General features: G+C 37.1%; 1 protein-coding gene across 2 annotated transcripts in view; it reads left to right on the forward strand.

Moving 5' to 3' along the window:
* The first annotated feature begins 295 nt into the window (after positions 1-295).
* Positions 296-20383, forward strand: part of EFL1 (elongation factor like GTPase 1) — a 149626-nt gene continuing 129538 nt past the window's right edge. The window contains exons 1-11 of one of the 2 annotated variants that reach the window (XM_077828055.1): positions 296-356; positions 1520-1622; positions 3178-3245; positions 3397-3481; positions 8767-8900; positions 9592-9729; positions 10677-10891; positions 15146-15269; positions 16345-16421; positions 16563-16699; positions 18388-18510. In XM_077828055.1, the coding sequence (XP_077684181.1) occupies positions 1532-1622; positions 3178-3245; positions 3397-3481; positions 8767-8900; positions 9592-9729; positions 10677-10891; positions 15146-15269; positions 16345-16421; positions 16563-16699; positions 18388-18510 (1192 nt within the window). In that variant the 5' untranslated portion in view covers positions 296-356; positions 1520-1531. Of the gene's footprint in view, positions 357-954; positions 974-1519; positions 1623-3177; positions 3246-3396; positions 3482-8766; positions 8901-9591; positions 9730-10676; positions 10892-15145; positions 15270-16344; positions 16422-16562; positions 16700-18387; positions 18511-20383 lie in introns of those variants that run through there. The other variant, XM_077828056.1, reaches the window with a different exon arrangement.

Consider the following 20383-nt stretch of genomic DNA (forward strand, 5'->3'; position numbering starts at 1 on the left):
GTGGGGGGATTTAGGTCTCCCAGTGGATCAGGCTTAGGGGACTCGGGGAAGGGGCCGCTCTTCGGAGGTCCCCTTTGCTTCTTACCCACAGGTACAAATCTCGCACAGGCACCGCTTCTCCTTCATCCTCCCGCTACCGCTGCCTGCCCGGCTCTCCTGACCCGCCCCCCAGAGCCACGGTAACCAGGCAAGCGCCCTGTCGCCTGGCAACCGCCTCGGCGTGCTTCCGCCAGCCCTCTCCCGGCTTCCGTAAGTCGTCACAAAGGGGGTGGAGACAAAAGGTGCGCGCAGTCGCAGCGACTTCCGGTCGTGGGCAGTTGGCTGTGCTGTCACGAGGACAGGGCGGAATTCGCGGGGTGAGTGACCAGCCGGGCCCTGTCCTTCACCCGGGGGCCCGGCCTGCGCCCCCTGCCCCCAGTGGAAGAGAGCTGCGGGGTCTCTCAATTGCCTCACACCAGGCTGAGGTCATCTCCGGATCAGCCAGGGTGGGCGGCAGCCGGTGTGTTTAGTCCACTCCACCGGCCCTGCCTTCCGGGGTCCCCCCGGGCTCTTCATCCTCCACACCCACGGTACAGCGGGCGGGGCCCACGGTCACTCCTGCGGTGGGTGGGCCCGGCCACTCGTAATAGGAGTTGGGGTGTCCCCACGCACACCCGCGCTCCGCTGTGCAGTGTCTTGTCTACCTGGCGGTTGCGTTGCCCCCCTTGCCAGAGGGGTTTGCACGAAAGGGGCACCATTAGTGTGACCTGCAATCAGTTAAACATAAATAAAGATCAAATACCTGTGGGTACTGCACATGTGCTCCCCAAGCCCCGCGACAGCCATTGTGGTTTTACACTGCGCTTTTCCTTCTTTAAAAATGATTTTCTCTACTTTGTTGCTCTGCAAGACGCACATGATGAAGCTTACAAGCATCTAAGCACGTGTTACTTTACTCATGAGCGTTCCCACTGATGCCAATGGGACTACTCGCGTGAGTAAAGTTGCGCGCTTGTTTAATTGTTTGCAGGATCAGGGCTTGCATAACTGTCTGGGGAAACAGTCAAACGTATTATGTATGCAGAGTGCTGTCAAACACACAAAGTAAGCACATTGGAAAAAGAGAGATCCGTGATTCAATTATAGTCGCCACAGGAATTGTTTTACCTATTTTTTTAAAGAGTGGTGGCTGCCAAATTTACACTGTCCCTTTAAATTCTGTGTGTGGTTCTGCCCAGTTTAAATGGACAGATTTCCACTGTGTATTTGTTGTATTTATAAACAAATACATGAAAAATGTATAGGATTAAAAACTGAAAATTTGTGTTTCTGTTTGTAAATCTTTTTGGTATCTGATTTGGAGTGATTGGTGTTATAGAAACATAATTTATTAGCTACCTAAGTACTGCCCATGGATGGGTTTAGGTTTAGTTGATATTTATATATAAACTAAACTATAAATACTTGTGTGTGCATTTAAAAAAATCAGATATTTCTTGAGTTATGATGCTAGTATAAAATGCTTTTTCCTTATTCACAGAAATAGGTAATCATGGTTCTCTCTAGTTTGGAGAAGATGATTGGACTCCAGAAAAAGCCTGCCAGTATCAGGAATATCTGTATACTGGCTCATGTGGACCATGGTAAGAGGGACTTTTTGCTATAAGCAGTCATTTAGAGATATGTTCTTATGTGTTCGGATTAAATTGTAAAAGAATATTTCTGTCATTTTGCTGAAGATAAGTGTTTCAAACCATTGATTTCTCATGTGTTTAAATTCATGGGTTCAGTTCAGGGCTGATTTAACCCTAGCACAGGGCCACTGATAGTGAGAAGTCCTCCTAGAAGGCACCCTTGCAATCAATGTTCTGTGGTGTTGGTGGGGGTGGTTGACAACATAGCCCTTAAAGTGGACAGTAATGGCCAATAACGGAGCATCTCAACAACTGCTGGGTGATATGCTATTCATATTCCCCCTTACATAGCTGGCTGTGGAACTCTGGCTGTAACTTAAACCTTTAGTGGAGTGTGAATCTGCTGTAGGGTGCAGCACTGATCCCTGGTGAAAGGTGGTATAAATTGCCCCCCAGCCTCACACCGCACTAGTGAGCAGTGGCATTACTTGTGAAAACTGTGCTCATCCATACTATTTGGGGGGGAAAAAAATGAAAGGGAAAGTATAATGCAGTCAAGTGATGTCTCTTCACTCGCTGGATCAGCGTACATTGAAATCTGAAAAGTCCCTTTCTTCCCTTGGTATAGACTAACTGCCTTGCATTTTTGTGGCGAGGCAGGGTGGCATTAATGGGCATGGGAGGGCTGCTACAATATGTGGCTTTTAAATGTGGGGAGTAGGCTATAGGAAAAAAAAAACCCTCCCAAGCCACATTGTAATAAAAGTAATCAAAACGTGTGTGTACATGGGACTAGGTTGTGTATGTGCATGCACACATTAAATGATATATATGTTATATATATATATATATATGTTCCAGAAAATGAAGAACTTTGTTTAAAATTGGTTAACGTTACTCAAGTGCACATATGACCAACACAACCATATAAAAGCCAGGAAATCCCTAGTTAAGCCGAAAACTGTGAATTTACCTATCTTGCTTTCACTGCCCACCTAAGTTGTCTTTTCCTATGGCTTCTACGTAAAACATGGAACTTTGATCATGTGGAATGGTTAGAAATTAATATTTTTTTATTGTTTAGAATGTTTAATTGGTAGTGTGTTGTAGTAAATGGTAGGTGTCTATATAGTGTTTTTTTAGTTGATTTTTTTTTTTTTAATTGTGTTGTGCTGGATGATTAATGGAAGAAATATTTTGCTGTTTAAGTGGAAATAATTTGAAATAGTGTTTATTGTTTTGGGAGGTTATTGTTTAATAGTAGTGGTTAATCTTTATTTCCATGTTGTAATGAGGAGTTATGGTTGGGTTTTTGTTGTTGTTGTTTCTTCAACATATTCTTTTAGTCACAGTTAAGGTTGCATGTTTTTGGTGGAGATGGAGATGAGAGGCATATCTTGTCAGAGGCAGATGTAGGTGATATTGAGTAACCATAACTGATTTTTATTAATTTTTTTAAAGAAACCTGTGTGCCTGTTGATAGTTACTAGATTGTAACAATATCAAGTTTGATAACCCATTGGTGTGTGTGTATTTAAACAAAGTCACTTATTTTTCTTTAAAGGCAAAACCACTCTAGCTGACTGTCTGATATCTAGCAATGGAATAATCTCCAATCGATTGGCAGGAAAGGTACAGTTATAATCTAATATAATTAATTAGTGTCATTTTTGAGAGTTCGTACAAATTTTCTTCCAGACATACCCTTTCACATTTAAAAGAATAGCTTAGGGAAATATCTGTGTACAAATTTATCACCTCTTTTTGTGGTCTTTTATTTTAGCTGAGATATCTAGACAGTAGAGAAGATGAGCAGATCCGAGGAATTACTATGAAATCTAGTGCTATATCACTGCACTTTGCAAAAGGTAAGGTAGAGAGGCTGCACAAAAATGTACAGACTACTGAGATTTTTTTTTGCTTTGCTTTTCCTTCTATTAATTATCACTTTCAAGTTTTTTCCTGCAGTTAACTCCTGGATCTGTCCCTTAGGCCTTGGTTCTGCAGAGATTTACATTTTGCAACCTTGTGTTTTTAATCATTCTAATTAAAAAACATAGCCACAGTTTTACTTTTGTGTGGTGCACATGCATTCATGAATTCAGTGGGACCCACTTGTGCTTAAAGTTCAGGATGTGAGAATGTCTTTGGAGGATCAAGGCCTAAATGAGCCAGATGTAGACATTTATGAGTGATAACATCGTATGAACATTGTGCAGCATATCTTTCTTCATCTTGGAGTCTGCTTTACAAGTGAATTGTGGAGGAAAGGATCTTTTTTTCTATAGCTCTTCATGCAAAAATGGCCACTGTATGCAAATATGTAACACATAGCATAAATTTGTTGAAAAGTGGTTAAGTGTTCATCACTTAAATCCCCTTTAAAGTTGAAATCTTTGCTCTGCTGAAAGAAAAGGAGTACTTGTGGCACCTTAGAGACTAACAAATTTATTTGAGCATAAGCTTTTGTGAGCTACAGCTCACTTCATCCGATGAAGTGAGCTGTAGCTCACGAAAGCTTATGCTCAAATAAATTTGTTAGTCTCTAAGGTGCCACATGTACTCCTTTTCTTTTTGCGAATACAGACTAATACGGCTGCTACTCTGAAACCTTTCTCTGCTGAGTGTTCCAAGAAGAATCATGTGGAAATGAAGTGTCCTTTCACTCCTACATGGTGGAAGCATGTTGATTGGAACAGTATTTGGGAAGTTTCTACCTCTAGTGTAAATGTTCTGTGGATGCCTGGAACTTCAGTTTTCATGCTACCTTTTATTTTAGAGGTGGAACTGATGGGGAGGATGGTTCAGTCTCTGCTCCCAAAGTTGTGGAAACTTTCCATCATACACAGAAGTAGTTTTTAATTAGCATTTTTATTTATCTAAGATTGCCGAACTCAGAAATAACATCAGTTTTTTAAATAACTTGGCCACAATTTAGAACAATTAACTTCTTGATAGAATGATCGGAGGCAAATGCAACATTAGTACTATTTGATGGATATACAGAATTTTCCCAGATTGGATAATTAGATTTTATTTCACTAAATTTAGTAAATGGTCACCTGTGCTGAGTAAGTGATGCTGATATCTTAGCATCAGAGAGAGAAATGCTTGTTTTTTGTAGTAAAAACATGCCTACGTCTATTGATATAGAAGAAGTTACTCAAAAAAGTTTTGCCCACATTGATAATACATGAAACTAACCACACATTTCCCAACTGCTGACTCTTGAGAGCAATAGGAACGTCATTGGATGAGACCCAAATACCTGCTGTTGCTCTGAGTTTGCTAATATTTGAACTTTCCCTTACCCTCTCCATGCTGTTTTTAGATATTATTCATTACAGTTACATTATTTTCCTTTGTCTCCTGGAATGGAAATGATGATGGGAAAATGTAAGAAGTGGGATTTGTTAAAGTTGGCCTTTGTAAGTGTGTGGGGTGAATTTTTGTACAAACCTGTATTTTGTATTTTCTTTTTAAAAATACTACATTGTAGGATGATCAACTGTTCATTATCTTCCATATTTGTTCCCTGTATATTTTGGTTTTGATGTCTTGTTACTTTAAGTCCAAATGTTCCTATTTTTATTTTTCTAGTCCTCGGCCCTGAAACAATGGCATCAATGAACACCATCTTTTTTTGACCACTTCTCTAAGTACATCTGACTAATTCTGTAATAATTGCACACAGTCCTAATTAGAGTCTGCTATACTCTTATTTCAGGATGTCTGTTTGCCACAATGTTAGTTGTAGGTTTGGATAAGCTAAGTTTGCCTGAGTGCCCTTTCTTCTTTCTCTCCCCCCATCTTTAAGTATGGGAGCGATTGGGCAGAGTAGATTTCTACCAGGCTGATATAGTAGAGCTAACTTTGAGAGATAAAATAAACACATGGGCACTAATAATGTATGTAAGCCTTTCCGTTTTAGTTACATTGTGATTATAAAGTAGTTGAGGGCAATGTGGGGTATACAAGCATTGGAAGACATGGCTAGCTTTATGCTTGAATAGCATTGCCTTGCTTTTAATTTTTTTCCACTATCTTTATGCTCTTTAGCTTTTGTGCTGACATTTAGATTAATTCTTTTATTGCTTCTTTAACACAGAATTGGTTAGATTTTTATAAAACTGCATGCATCTTTTTCATTAGTATTTGTGACATTTTGAAAATAGAAATGTTGAACTCTTCACTGTAATTTCCTATTCAGTTAGGGAGCAGTTTTAAACTAAGCTTTCAGTGTCTCCATGAGGCATTTACTGGTGTCTCTGTAAAACTAGACAACTTTTCTGGGGAAAGTGGGAGACTGTTTATTTACTTATTTGTGAATGACAACCAGAGAACTTCCAGACTGTGATTATTCTTTCTTCATCTTCCTGGTTTCAGTTTAACCATTTGGTTAAGGTGTTGGGGAATTGGCTCACTTGTGCTTAGATTGTCCATTTTGAAAAGAATAGCCATGAAAGAATTAAAATACATTTCCATGTATGTTGGTGTGAGGCTCCTGGCATGTTTCCCCCAGCCCAGGAAGGACTAATGCCAATCCCACAATCTGTTCAGGCTCTTCCTTCTGGGCATAGCTTTATTCTTTATCCTAAAACTCATGAAGCTATTTCCCTGCCCAAAGCAGGCTTCAGGGGTCCAGAGGCCTTTCTTCTTGTCTCTGTCATCCCAGCTCTAGGGTTAGCCATAGGGGACCCATTTACTTCCAGCAGCTCCCCTACTCACCTAATCCACTAGTTGGCTTTTATAATCATTGGATTATAGTGATATCAATATTAGTTGGGAGGTAGCCGATCAATCTCAGGTGGGGAGGGCTTAATTCCCCTTAGAGGGCCAACTGTCCTGTGACAGTTGGTTTGAGCATTGTGAGACTTTGTGGATCCGTTACACAAAACCAGCTTTAAGATTAGAGTTTCATATGAAATTTAAAGAATCTCAATGTGTCTTAACTCCACAGAACTAATGAAGAAGAATATATGAATTTGGTGCTAGCCTGCTGCAGAATTTGGAAATCTTGTTGGTAATTTTATGGTGTTTTATAGTATTTGAACATTTAGGGTTCTGGCTCAGACTTGTCTTTTTTAAAGTTACTTAAAAAACAACAATTTTCAATAAGGAAAATTCACTTTTGAATTTGGGATATCATGAGTGAAGCTTATCCCCATTAGTGATAGCTTCCTGTGTTTTATCTTTACATGCTGCAGTACCTACTGTCTTGACTCAGTTACAGAGAATAATTTTTGTTCCATTAATTATAATTTAATGCAATAATAGTTAATATGCATCACTTTTTATCAAAACATGTTCTTAAATATGCTGTCTGTTCTGTCCTAAACACATTTCTACAATTTTGGCCAAGCTAAAGAACTGGTTAGGAAATTCCTATAATTAAGTCATAGTATGTAAAGAATAAACAGCTAAAGGCCAATGAAACTAATTATGTTTATTTTTTCAAAGTGCAATAAACATTGTTCAGGAGTAAAAGTGATACATAAACCGAATTTTTTTGACTTATCAAGGCATGATGAAGATTCCTGGCTAGCACATCTTGTTTAAGTGGTGTTGGGGCTGTTGTTAGTCTCTCTTGGCTTATTGAGGAGTATTGCATAACTAATTTTGTTGCATACTTGGATGTTGTCTTCAGAGACGCATCTTATGCTGGAGCCACTGTTTTAGCGTGTGAATTTTTCTTGGTTGTTTAGGCATTAGCTGTTTGCTGATGAGTGTGGTTTGGATTTCTTATTTACAAATGTAGATTTGTTTTTTTTTGTTTTAAATATTTATTTTTTGGTGGTTCTGATTTGTCTAGTGTATATTTTTGATTTTGAGTGTATTTTCTCTTTCAACACAACTGCAGCTCTTGGGCAAACTCATCTTTCTCCTCCACTTGTCCCATCCAACAGCAGTAGAATGGAGTGGGGAAAGGGTTCACGAGTCCTCAATTAAAAAACATTCTTTCTAGCTCAAGTTAAGTGCACCATTTGTATCAGGGTAAATGTCCTGACTGGGAGATCTGTTAGGCTGTGTGATAATCTCCTAGGAGTTGTAGTAGAGAAGACTTATCCTCCCAAGGTTAGTGTTAGAAGCTTTTCACTTGTGATGTGTAAAATGAAGTTGGACAAAACACTAGTGGTGAACAAACCTATGCTAATGGGGGGATTGGATTAGATGTCATAAGTCTTTATTTCTTTTTTCTACCTAGTAGGTATATTAGAAATGAAAACTGCTGTAACTGGTTAGAATATTCTGCTATATTCTATATTTGTTTTCTTTCAGACTTTATTAAAGGAAGGTATTACAATATTAAATATATTACTATATCTGAAATAAAAATTTGGGTGGCTAGGTATGGAAGTTGTTCAGTTTTCAGGTATATATTTTTAAAGGGCAACTTTCAATAGTGAATGAAATCTAAATTTTGTAAAAATAAAGTCTAACAGCATCATGCAAATGTTTTCTTTAAGCTTGAGGAAAACTTCTTTCAACTATTATTATAGAAACATTCCCCTCCAGTGTTTGCAGACGCATTTTAATTTTGTGACTATACATGAAAATTAGAAATTGAAATGTAGTCGACCATATTGTCATTTCTAAGATGAGTAGAGTGCAAAAATGAACAAATGACAGTAGATTTAAAAAATTCTTCCATTTTTAAATAATCTAAAGATGTATGCTAGTAATGCAGATAATGAAAATTGTTTTAAAAAATGTGGCTTCTATCTTAAGTGATATTTCAACAATTTATCTTTTAAGAGTAAAGGGTTGACTTTCATGGTGAGCTACTGTTAGTGTCTTTTAAACACAGATTTTAATATGGTTGTTTGGCGATTTGGCTATTGGCATTCCAAAATTGGTATGCTTTCTCCTGAGCTAGGTGGGGCCAGATTTTCAAAGGTACTTAGTGCCTAAAGATGTAACTAGGCACCAATTGTGATTTGCAAAAGTACCTAAGCAGGAGTCGTTGGGAGTTGAGTTCCTAACCTGCTTAGGCACTTTTGAAAATTCCACCATCTACATTAGTTGTCTAAATATGTTTGACAAACAGGCTCCTGGTGTCCTTGCTAATATTAATGTCTATAGCTAAGTAAGGAACATAGAAACTTTTATAGCAGTCACTTTGTGTATTTAAAAGTAAATTGTTTGATTCTAGGTGATCAGGAGTATCTCATTAATCTAATAGACTCCCCAGGGCATGTGGATTTCTCTTCAGAAGTATCAACTGCTGTCCGACTCTGTGATGGTTGTATCATAGTGCTGGATGCTGTGGAAGGAGTCTGTCCACAGGTGAGATTTTAAAAAATGATTGAGAAAGGATGGAGATGAGACTAGACAAAAATGTTACTGTTTAGCTGTCTTAAATACATTAAACAGAAGAGACATACAAACCAACGGTCAGAATTTCTGTAAAATGCTACTCTCTTTTAATAAATTGTGTATTGCATATGAAGTCTGATTTACTGCTGAGTGATTGAGAGATTAACCATAGAATGTGTTCATGAATATGTGGTTGAGATACTGTTGCCTTGGTGTTGGAGTTGCAAGTACATGCTCTCACTGGCAATGGAATATTATTGCACAGAAGAGATAAAAATAAAGGGGAGTATAGAGTGGTTTTTTTTTAAAGGTTACATATTTTTCTTATTTTAGTGTATTTAAAGAGCAAAATTGTCCAAAATAAAAGAATATCTCTAGTATATTTATTCTCCTATGATTATAAGGTTTTTTTGTAAGAAATGTTTTTAAAATTTACATTGCTATGAAAATGCTTACTATGGCATAATTCTGTAATAACTAACTCCATGTATTTTGGGATACAATCCACAGATGTTTAGAACCAGAAGTCGATAATGTATTTATTTAAATTTTGCTTCTAAACTTAGTGGCTTTTTCTTTAACATTGTAAGTATTAATTTTGTGATGTTAGGGTTTCCTTAACTCTTTCCTGCCTTTTTTAACACTTTCTTTCCCCTGCTAGACTCAAGCAGTTCTGCGACAGGCATGGCTAGAAAATATCCGTCCAGTCTTGGTGATTAATAAAATTGATCGTTTGATAGTGGAGCTCAAGTTAACTCCTCAGGAAGCATATTCTCACCTTAAGAATATCTTAGAACAGGTATGAGGCTTTACAGTGTAACATTAAGAGAACACCTTTTGTAGTTTTTTCCCCTTTTTCTCAATGCTCTAATTGCCACTTTCTGCCCTTTTTATTTGGACTAGAAACAGTGCAAACTGTAGTGTGAGATAACCAGTTTTCCCTACCTTCTGATAGTCATGCATTGTTGTCTGTTTTAATTAAACCTTTTTAAGAATACGTATGATTATTTAATACCTATTCCTCTTTATCTTTCTGGGCATTTATAATGTACACAGCTCTGAAAAGAATATTGAGTTCTTCTCTACAAGTCAGCAGGAGGCATACTAACAGTGTTAATGGCATATCTCAGAGATTTGATCGATATAATACTATTTTTAAAACCCCTATTTACTGTGTATTTTGAGTTTTTTGGAGGCTGAAATAAGACTATATTTATAATCTCAAAAATACTGACTGCCTGATTTGGGGTTGGAATTGTTAAATAGTCATCTTTAAATATTTAATTATAAATTGATTTCTCATTAATGGTTTGAGATAACTGTATTTACAGCTATTTCCTTATGTCATATCTTCCTTTCTGTTTTTATTTATTTTACATATTGGAAATAATAATTCACTATTTCTCATTGTGAAAAAGGATACTTTTTTTTTAAAGCCGAGAACTAAATCACTAAGTCCCATTAAGACTAGATATGATTTGTGAAGTATTACAGACATGGGGTGAAATCCTGGTCCCACTGAAGTCAATGGGACAACTCCCATTGACTTCAGTGGGACCAGGATTTCATCCACAATGTCTATATATAAACTTTTTTGCTAAGCTTAAGCGAACTGCCTTTGGATGTTTAAGCAACAGTCATATGATTAGATAATTGAAATCTTCTTTGTGAAAAGATTTCACAGGTTGGTTGCAGTGTTTTAGAGCACTAACTATAATTTTCTGTGGTTTTACGTATGGTTCCTAGGTTAATGCAATCACTGGAGCTCTTTTCACCTCTAAAGTCTTAGAAGAAAGAGCTGAGAAAGAAACAGAAACTCAAGGGAATTCAGATTCTATACATGGAGATCAAGTTTATGACTGGAGTGCTGGCTTGGAAGATACTGATGATTCACATCTTTATTTCTCGCCAGACCTGGGGAATGTGGTATTTGCCAGTGCAATTGATGGCTGGGGCTTTGGGTAAGTAAATAAGTGTAGGATTTCATTAAAGTGTCATTTACTATATTTAATACTAAGGCAGCTGGAAAATCTTTTGAACTGGTCTAAATACTTTTTAGAGGTAACCATTTTGCATTTTCCTGTACATCCAATGGCATGTGAAAGCTGAATAGTTTTTTTTCCAAAGTTTCAATTCGTGACCTTGAAATAAATCACTATTTTGGTTCTTGACAGTTACAGTTTCGAGGATTTTATGTTCTTCAAAAAATATTTTCTTATACTATGATGTTTAGTTGCTGTCTTTCTTTTAGGTTTCTGCATGCACACAAATTTCATATTTGTTGTGACCTTCTATAAAGTTTGGGTTTTTTTTGTATTTCAGCAGATATTTGTAAATCAGATACACAGTGGTGGCAGAGATATTACATTAAATCATAAGAAATCAAGCATTAAACAGCTACAGAAAACATCATAGAATTCCATATTTCATAGTGTGTTGTTAAGGGCATATGTTTTTTGAATTTCTTTGCTTACGTTCTTAAGTGTCTGTTTTTAGCTTTTTGTTTCAGAAAGGGTAGGTGGGTCGTAATAAAGATTTGTAAACATTCTGATTGTTTACCACAAGGTGGAGTGCTTGTCTTTGTCTTTAACATGTACTTAAAGGAATACAACCCATTAATTTAGGTTCAAATTTTATATTTTTTATTGTTGATTTGACAAAATTAAAATCTGTTATATTTAACTTTTTTTTAAAATAATCTTGTTCATAAATGTTGGGTGAATGTAATACTTTTTGGTAAAAGCGATGCTATACATGGTCTGATTGGCTAACTTCTTTTTTTGTCACTTCTGTTTCCCTAATAGTTCCTTTGCAGATGGTTTGTATGCAAACATGTCAGAAAATATATTTATTTTTCTAACACAAAGAGCTAGATGAAAAGAATATGGGAGGACCTCAGTCTTGAGAGTTTGACACTGGTGAAAACTCCCTGATATACTTTCAGGGAGCACTTGTCCTATATCATTCTTGATGTAGGCTTGATTCACACATAGAGAATGGTGTAGAACAAAGTTTATTTGACTTTGAGGGAAAAGTATTCATAACAATCATTTATGTGGGAATTTTTAAGGCTAAATTGGATGGAAGTAGTTGAAAGGGGCACTGATTGAGATTGGAGCTGCAATTCATAATGAGCTCAAATTATTTTTTCTCGGACACCGGTTTTGTGTATCGTGGTTTTTTGTGTGTGTGTGCTTTATTTCAAATCAGTTAATGTTTGATATGTAGCTGTAACAAAATAGTATTTCTGTCTAGTAGAAAGTTCGATGGGTTTTTAAGCTTTATTGGTCACGTGACTGGTGATTAAATTAAGTGTGGTAAGGTAGGGAGTTGTGTTGGTCTGTTTTTACTTTAATGTTTACTTTGTATCTGCTGTGGGCTGGTTCTTGTGTGTTTAAAATTTAAGCTGGGGTGCCCAGAGCTTCGGATGTAAAGCTTTTGAAAGACTGAAATCTAAATAAATAATCACAAACTGGTTTATTGTTGTTTAAGCTTCCCATGGTAGAAGGATTTAAGAATATGACCTGAGCTCATTTGATACCTTGGTGTGCTAGAGAGGATAGAGAAGCTTTTTGATTATAGTATGGCAGTACAATACAGACATAAGAAAAAGTTTGAAAATAGGCCCAAGTTTGTTTACAAAAAGATAGTACAACGCAATGTTAAAATTCCCCACAGGTTAATTTGATGGATTACTAAAATGTAGAAGCTTTTTCCTTCGGTTTTAAGACTTGAAATTCTTAGTGAATTATTTTGGGTTCTCCGTGTACAGGACATTATTTCAGCCAAGGGAGCACTCCTGGAGCTCATGAGTCCTCTGTTGGAATCCTATTTGACTTAAGTCAACTTTTTTCATTCTTGCATCTATATATAAGTAATAGAATAGCTTCTGTTACCCTGTTCTCCGAAGTATACAGCGTCCTACAGCTTAAACAGAACAGTGATGGTGGTGTTTATAGTAGTTTCCTCATGCTGCTTATTCTGTCATTTTTCTGTCATCAGAAAAATGCTTTCCTGTTTTTGCTAAAGTTGGATGAAAACTGTTTGGTCCAAGGGACTATTCCTTTTTCTTTCTTTCTTTCTATCTTTCTAGCATGGTCTGGTTTAGTGATGGCAGTGGTAGAATTTCCTTTAAATGAAAAAAGGAGCATTTGCTTCTTAATTAATCTCAGGAGGATCTGTCCAGGCTGCCAGCATGACCATCTGGTGAAATGTGGATCAATGAAGCATTTGCCTTAATCAAGGCAGGTTCTGACTGTTATAGTGTTTTGTGGTACGATTCCTAAGGAGATTCCATGTTTTCATGGTAGAGTAAATGAAGTCATTATATAGTGTTAGCCAGATCCAGTGCAGTGAATGGTTCATCTGCTTTTCTCATCAAGTCCAGGTGTTGAAAGGATGCAGTAAATCTATATACAGCAGTCACTGACATACAACAAATCATGAGGGTTTTTTCCCTTCCAAAGCCTTAGGGTAAGCTGCTGAAAAAGGTACATTTTTGAAATTTTTTTTATAGGCATAACTTATATGTTGCTGGCTTGGACAGGTTATTAATGTCTTTTGTTAGGAGTGTGAAGTCCTAACTAGAAGCTTTTACAGGTTCCGAAGATAGATTATCAGGTACCAGTGTGGTATAAATATCATTGCTCTAATTTTATACACCTGTATACATTTGTCTGTGTCTCCTCTCTGTATAAAATCTCACTTTTATTTCCTCTCTTTACAAGGGATAATGTACAAACTACAATATGTAGAAATGAAATGTTTTACAATGATTATTTCTATCTCCCTTCTTACTGTTCAAAGAGAAATCTTTTTGGATTGAAAAGATAGCTTTTTGGTGCACAGTGAATCAAATTAGAAGTCAATTAGCAAGACTTGTTTGACTCAAAATAGATATATCCTTCTTGTTTGAATATACTGGATAATTAAGTCATATAAATACCAAGAAAAACTGCCAAATGTGTCATGTAAAAAGATTTATTTTATAAAATATAACATACTTTGCTTTTGGCCTTTTTCCATGAATGTATTTTTTGTATGGTCAGACAGTACAATAGTAGTGTGTATTTTAAAAATTTGGAAGCATATTCTATAAGTGCCAAAAGCAATATTGAAGAATATATGATCATGAAATCTATACTTAAAGAGAGATGTTTTCGTTTCATGGCTGACACAGCTTAACAAGATTTACATAGATCTTCCTGTGAGTATATTACTCAGGTGATCTATGATCTGTAGTAGCTATTCATTGATTTCTGGGTGGGAGTTAGGCCATTTAGGGCTAACATCTTAAGATCTACCTGTCTGAAAGAGTGCCTCTATTCCCTTCTGATATTACTGTACTGCAGAGATATTACTCCTCTGCAGTCCCGATAAGCAGAGGAGCCCAAGCTAGAGACTTCACAAAATAAAAGAAAGGGAATTGCTGGTAGTGTTCTCAGCAAGGGGGTTTTAGAACTCACTCTCTTCCCTTGGTCTGAAATAGCCTGCATTTGTTGTCTTTCAGTGTCCACTGTAAAGCCCATTTATTCTCCCTTGCTGTTGAAACCATGTGAGGAACCATTATGCAGGTGTTAGGGTTTTTATTTAATTCTTTCTTTTTCCCTCGATATTGATGTGTATGGGAGTTAGGAGGAATTTTTGGAGTAGTTACAGCAGCTAATAGATTTGTTAAATTGTATCTATAAATGTTGGCAAAGTCACGGGGAGCTGTGGATACGCGTTCTTTCTTTTTTTGTGTATATATAAAAATAATCAGTAGCATATCATAATCCTCACGTGGCTTTAGGTTTTAAGTTTGCGATTCTGGTCACGGACCTAATTAAAAAGCAACATGGTCCTCTCCGCAAAATGAATTTGAAATTCCTGACTTAATATGAATAATAATTTATGTTGTGTCCTGTCACGTTGCAAGACATTATACAAACGTCAGTTACTTTAGTTAGGATACAGATTCAGACTTCAAGTTGGCCTTTATGTGTAAAAAAAAAAAAAAAAAAAAATGTTCAAACTAATACAGATGTATGTTAAATATTGTTATTTTTAAAATTAAGTGTCCTGAACTAAAGAGAAAACAGTAGAAACTGTGGGGGTAAAATAGGGATGCAAGACTACTTAGATATGAATATCACATAAGTTGACACAGGCTTACATTGATAAGTGCAATGTTGTGCATACCAATTTGTATCAAGATAGATTTTTCTTTCTTTTAGCATTGAGCATTTTGCAAAACTGTATAGCCAAAAGATTGGAATCAAACATGGAGTACTTTTGAAGACCTTGTGGGGAGATTATTATCTAAATGCAAAGGCAAAGAAGATAATGAAGGGTGACCAGGTAATATTGCTGGGATACATGTTACTTTGAAGCTCCTTGTTGACCTTTTATAATTTCTTTCCAACAAATAAAAGGTTTTCTGTCAAATATCCATGGGTAATACATTATTTGAGCTGTAGCCTGATAGTCTCTAATTCCATTCCTCACAGTATGGCATGAAAATTCTGCCATCAATATTTTTTAAAATTCATATTGCATAAATAGAAGTAATAGCCTCTCATTCATTGGGGCGGCTTTGCCTCAGGAGATTGGTGGTGAATCTGGCTATTGGAGGGATTATTCTTGCACAAAGGAACCCTCAGATATCTTAGAGCCAGCATAACCCCTCCTACATGCCTCATTTCCATGCCCAACATACAGGGCATACCAGCAGCCAGGCATCAGGGTACAGAGATGCTAGCCATGCTTCTATAATGAAAGATGAGAGCTGGTAGGAGAGGTAGGGTGTGTAGGAGCCACTAAGGCAGTTCTATGCTATTTGTGGAGTCTTCCAGCTTTAGAGCAGTTTTGCTCCAGGAAAGCATCATAAACGTACCCTCGCAGACTAGAGATTATTGTCTCATTAGTCACTCCATTGCTTCATGGAGTGAATATGGTATTTTTAGCCTATGAAGACCATGGCTGGGAATCTTCAGTTCTCTTGTATGAAGTATTAAACCACTATTAAACCTGGGAGAGCAGAGCAGTTTCTCTCCCTCTTCATTTAACATAGTTTTTCTTCTGTCTGTAGAAGTGAGAATTAATACTTATTAAGTATAACCAGACTCAGGACAGGCATGATCAGTATTGATAAGTCTCTCTTATTAAAAATTAAACCTTTTGTCCTTTGACTTTTTTGTTGGCATGTGGTCCAATAATTTACTCCATCCAAATTTGATTAGGGCTGTTGATTAACCTCACTTTATATACAGACAGATTAACAACAGATTTCATCTAATATGACTAGTTTTAAACACTCTTTATGGAGGTTTGTAGTTTAATCATACAGACCTATTCATTGTGAAACTGATCAATGCTAAGCTATCGGCTATGTAATGTTTATTCAAGCTCCTAAATACTGTGTGTGCTCTTCTAGTCAAAAGGAAAGAAACCTCTGTTCGTGCAATTAGTGTTGGACAACATCTGGAGTCTATATGAAGCTGTTCTGAAAAGGTAGGAGAAGTCCCAATGTTCTCTTTGAATCCTTTTCACATGCTTTTTGCAGAGATGAAGATTCTTGAAATATTCTGATTATCACAATCAAATACTGTAGATGCTTGTGACACGTCATTCTGCTGCTGTTTTTTTCCATAGAGACAAAGAGAAAATAGATAAAATTGTCACCTCTTTGGGATTGAAAATTGGTGCACGTGAGTCACATCATGCGGATCCTAAAGTTCATCTCAATGCCATTTGCTGTCAATGGTTACCCATATCCCAGGCAGTGCTCTGTATCCTTAAGAAAAAAGCTATTTGGTTGTTTACCAGCAGTTCTTAGACTTCAAAGGGTTACCTATGTATTTTTGTATAATTTGTGTAAAATGTTTTTTTAAAAAAAGGTATCACCTAGAAATCTAGTTTTATACATCTTTGTCTTTTTAACTAGTATAGTGGTTCTCAGACTTTTTGTACTGGTGACCCCTTTCAGATAGCAAGCCTCTGAGTGCGATCCCCCTTGTAAATTAAAAACACTGTTTTTATATATTTAACACCATTATAAATGCTGGATGCAAAGCGGGGTTTGGGGTGGAGGCTGATAGCTCGTGACCCCCCCATGTAATAACCTCACAACCCACTGAGGGGTCCTGACCACCAGTCTGAGAACCCCTGAACTAATATATGTGATTATAAAAATGTAGTTGAAGGCATTCTCCCTCCCATCCCCTTCTTCCAAGATAGCTGTTCTTTATAGTTTTTCTCTTGAGCACCTGCACAAGGGGAGAATGAAACTGCACTGTAGTTAACTCTTTGTTTAATGGGCCCAGATAGTTTTCCTGCACCTATCACAACATGGAATATGATTTGTGCCAGAATCACTGCACACTGGGAAATAGTTTGTAAGGGTGCCCACTGTATATCGAACAGTTGACTATAATTATTTGAAAAGAAGCTAATAAGTTAATCAAGCTGGTGTTTATGTTTAAAAAAAAAAAAAGTCATTTTTTTCCAAAAAGAGATCATGTTTAGCCATATTTTGCAAGTTAAACACTTTTTTGCTTTCTGATGCTGGGAGGACTTACTGATGTCAAAAGTTGCTCCAGTCTTCCAAGAACTTGTTGCAGTGGTTATTCTGTTGGCAAGGGAGGATGTCTTGGGACTGCAATAAATTCCTGTCAGTTTCATCTAATAATTTAGTCTACTTTATCAGTTCAATACCCTCTTAATTCTTTCTTTTCCTGTTACTTTTTTCTAGTAAGCTGCATTTTTGTCAAGTCACTTTGTAGATCTTGTCCATTAATTATCCATATAAAATTTTTCTAAATTCTGTATCTGTTGTGGACTAGTTAGTGAGGCATGTGAACATGGCATCTCTCTGCATGGAGTCATCTTTCCCTGCATGTCTTCCATTTCTGATTCAGCTTCTCACCAGAGTTACACTCCGGATCAATTCTAGTTTCAATTCTATTTTGTCACCACTGCAAGTGGTTTTGTTCCTTTGTAATCTGATGTTTGCTGATATAGTCCTAATGAATTTAAAAAAATCTTACCTGTTATGTTTTCAGTCTGTTTCCGTTATTGATAAAATGATTGAGATTTAAATTTAAAGCAGTTTATACTATCCAAATAAGTATACTGATTGACCTATTTTCTCTGTTCTAATATTCAGTGACATAAAAGTACTTAATCTCTGATTTCCACCATCTTGGTGTTCCTGCATGTATGCGTACATTTAAAAGAAATAATGTTATGAAGTTTTTTGAGGTCGGATGGGCTTACAATATGCTTCTATTTTGTAGTTTATTTGATCATAAATATATATATTTTAAAAAGTCTTTTTTTGAAGGATTACTACATTGGCAGTTGGTGCACACAAATGGTAACATTTTTGATAAATACAATATCTGACGCATATACCTAATTTCTAGTTAATAAAGAACCGTATATGAAGTTTCTGTACATCCTTAACAATGTGCTTTAGCTATGGTGTGTAGTAAACTTCCCAGTCCTCTTGATATTACTGTTGAGAGGGTAGAGAAGTTGATGTGTGTTGGAGCTAGAACTTTTGATTCTCTACCCCCAGAAACTCAAGAACTGAAAAAGGGTAAGTAAATGTTCTCTCAACAGCTTGAAAATGTCAGTTTTTTTTTTTAAATGCACTCACCATATCTGTCTTTAAGTATCTGTATAACCTCTGCTTTGCCACTGTCATTTAGTGTACATGCTGTCGTTCACCAGATCTTTGATTATGCTGTGCTAGAGTATTAGGCGTCTTATTTTATTGTTCAGTATGTTTTTGAGACCTTGTGTATTGCATGGCTTTTCGACCCCCTCAGGTTGCAAATACAATATATTGATGGCTTGAAATTATGTGTACAGGGTTTTGAGAGAAGGGTAGGAGGTAAGCATTGTCTCCTGTTGTCTAGAACTAAATGCAAATGTAATGGAGAGGGAATTGACTGCTATACCAAGTTAAATATATAGTCACTAGGTGTTGTGACGGGGTCAGGCCAGATGGCTGCAGGAAAGTGATAGAAAGCAGATATATTAGCCCCAGGTTAAGTAGGTCCCTTTTCCCTGGATAAGGTAACAGGGAAGGTTCCAGAACAATCAGGAACTTTCCAGAAACAATTAAGGCAGACAGTCTGATTAGAACACCTGCGGCGAATCAAGAAGCTACTAGAATCAATTAAGACAGGCAGGCTAATCAGGGCACCTGGGTTTAAAAAGGAGCTCACTTCAGTTTGTGGGGTGCGTGCGAGGAGCTGGGAGCAAGAGGCGCAAGAAGCTGAGAGTGAGAAGGCATACTCCTGGAAGACTGAGAGGTACAAGCATTATAAGACATCAGGAGGAAGGTCCTGTGGTGAGAATAAAGAAGGTGTTGAGAGGAGGCCATGGGGAAGTAGCCCAGGGAGTTGTAGCTGTCACACAGGTGTTACAGGCGCCACTGTAGACAGCTGCAATCCACAGGGCCCTGGACTGGAATGCAGAGTAGAGGGCAGGTCCGGGTTCCCCCCATCCCTCCATCCAACCAACTCCCTAGTTGATACCAGAGGAGTTGACCTGGACTATGGGTTCCACCAGAAGGGAAGGTCTCTGGCCTGTTCCCCGATCCACTAGGTGGATCAGCAGAGACTGCTGGGATTGTTCTTTTTTCTTTTCCCCATGCTGGCAAGTGATGAGGCTAACTGAGCGAATGGCAGTTTTGAGCCACGAAAGTGGCCAAACTGCGGGCTGCCGTGAACCTCTGAGGTGAGCAAATCCGCCAATAAGCGCAGAACCCACCAAGGCAGAGGAGGAAATTTTGTCACAACGTTTAAACTTGGATCTGATGTTTATAGGTATATTGATCAGCTATGCCCATCTGATGTTATCATAGTGTAAAAATCATGTTCAGTTGAATTGGCTGTGTCTTTAAATAACCTTTAATTCTGTGTTAGAACAAATTAGTCTGGCGTACCCTAGCAATGTGTGGAAAGGTAGTCTAGCAGGCTCATCTTCACCTATTTCCATGGGAAACTGTTGTTCATAACAAAGAAAGCTGTTCCGTTGAGTCTGTACAGGCAGTAACTTCATCGTAGAAAGCTTGAAGATAGCATTAAGAATTTAAACCATGATTACATATGGATTTATTATTGAGAAAATGCTTCATTATTTATTTTAAAAATAGTGTAGAAATTAATTCTGGCATTTTGAATGGGGAAGCCTTTTTTGTACTGAGTGTTGCAGATGTCCATTAAGAATAGTTATGGCTTATCTGTATAGGAGAACATTTGATCAGTTAATAGTTGTCAGTTCTAGGTTTTCAATAGAAAACATCTTATTTTCCCCCTACATTCTAGTAATCCTAAAGAAAATGTAATCAGATTTTTCAGCTTTCTGTAGGAAAGGATATAATCAAATAGGAAACCACACATTTTTGGGTTGTGTGAAAAGTTTGATTTGCATTGGACCCATGTTTATTACAGAATACGATT

The sequence above is a fragment of the Eretmochelys imbricata genome, chromosome 10 (assembly GCF_965152235.1).
Source record: "Eretmochelys imbricata isolate rEreImb1 chromosome 10, rEreImb1.hap1, whole genome shotgun sequence".
Classification (NCBI taxonomy): Eukaryota; Metazoa; Chordata; order Testudines; family Cheloniidae; genus Eretmochelys; species Eretmochelys imbricata.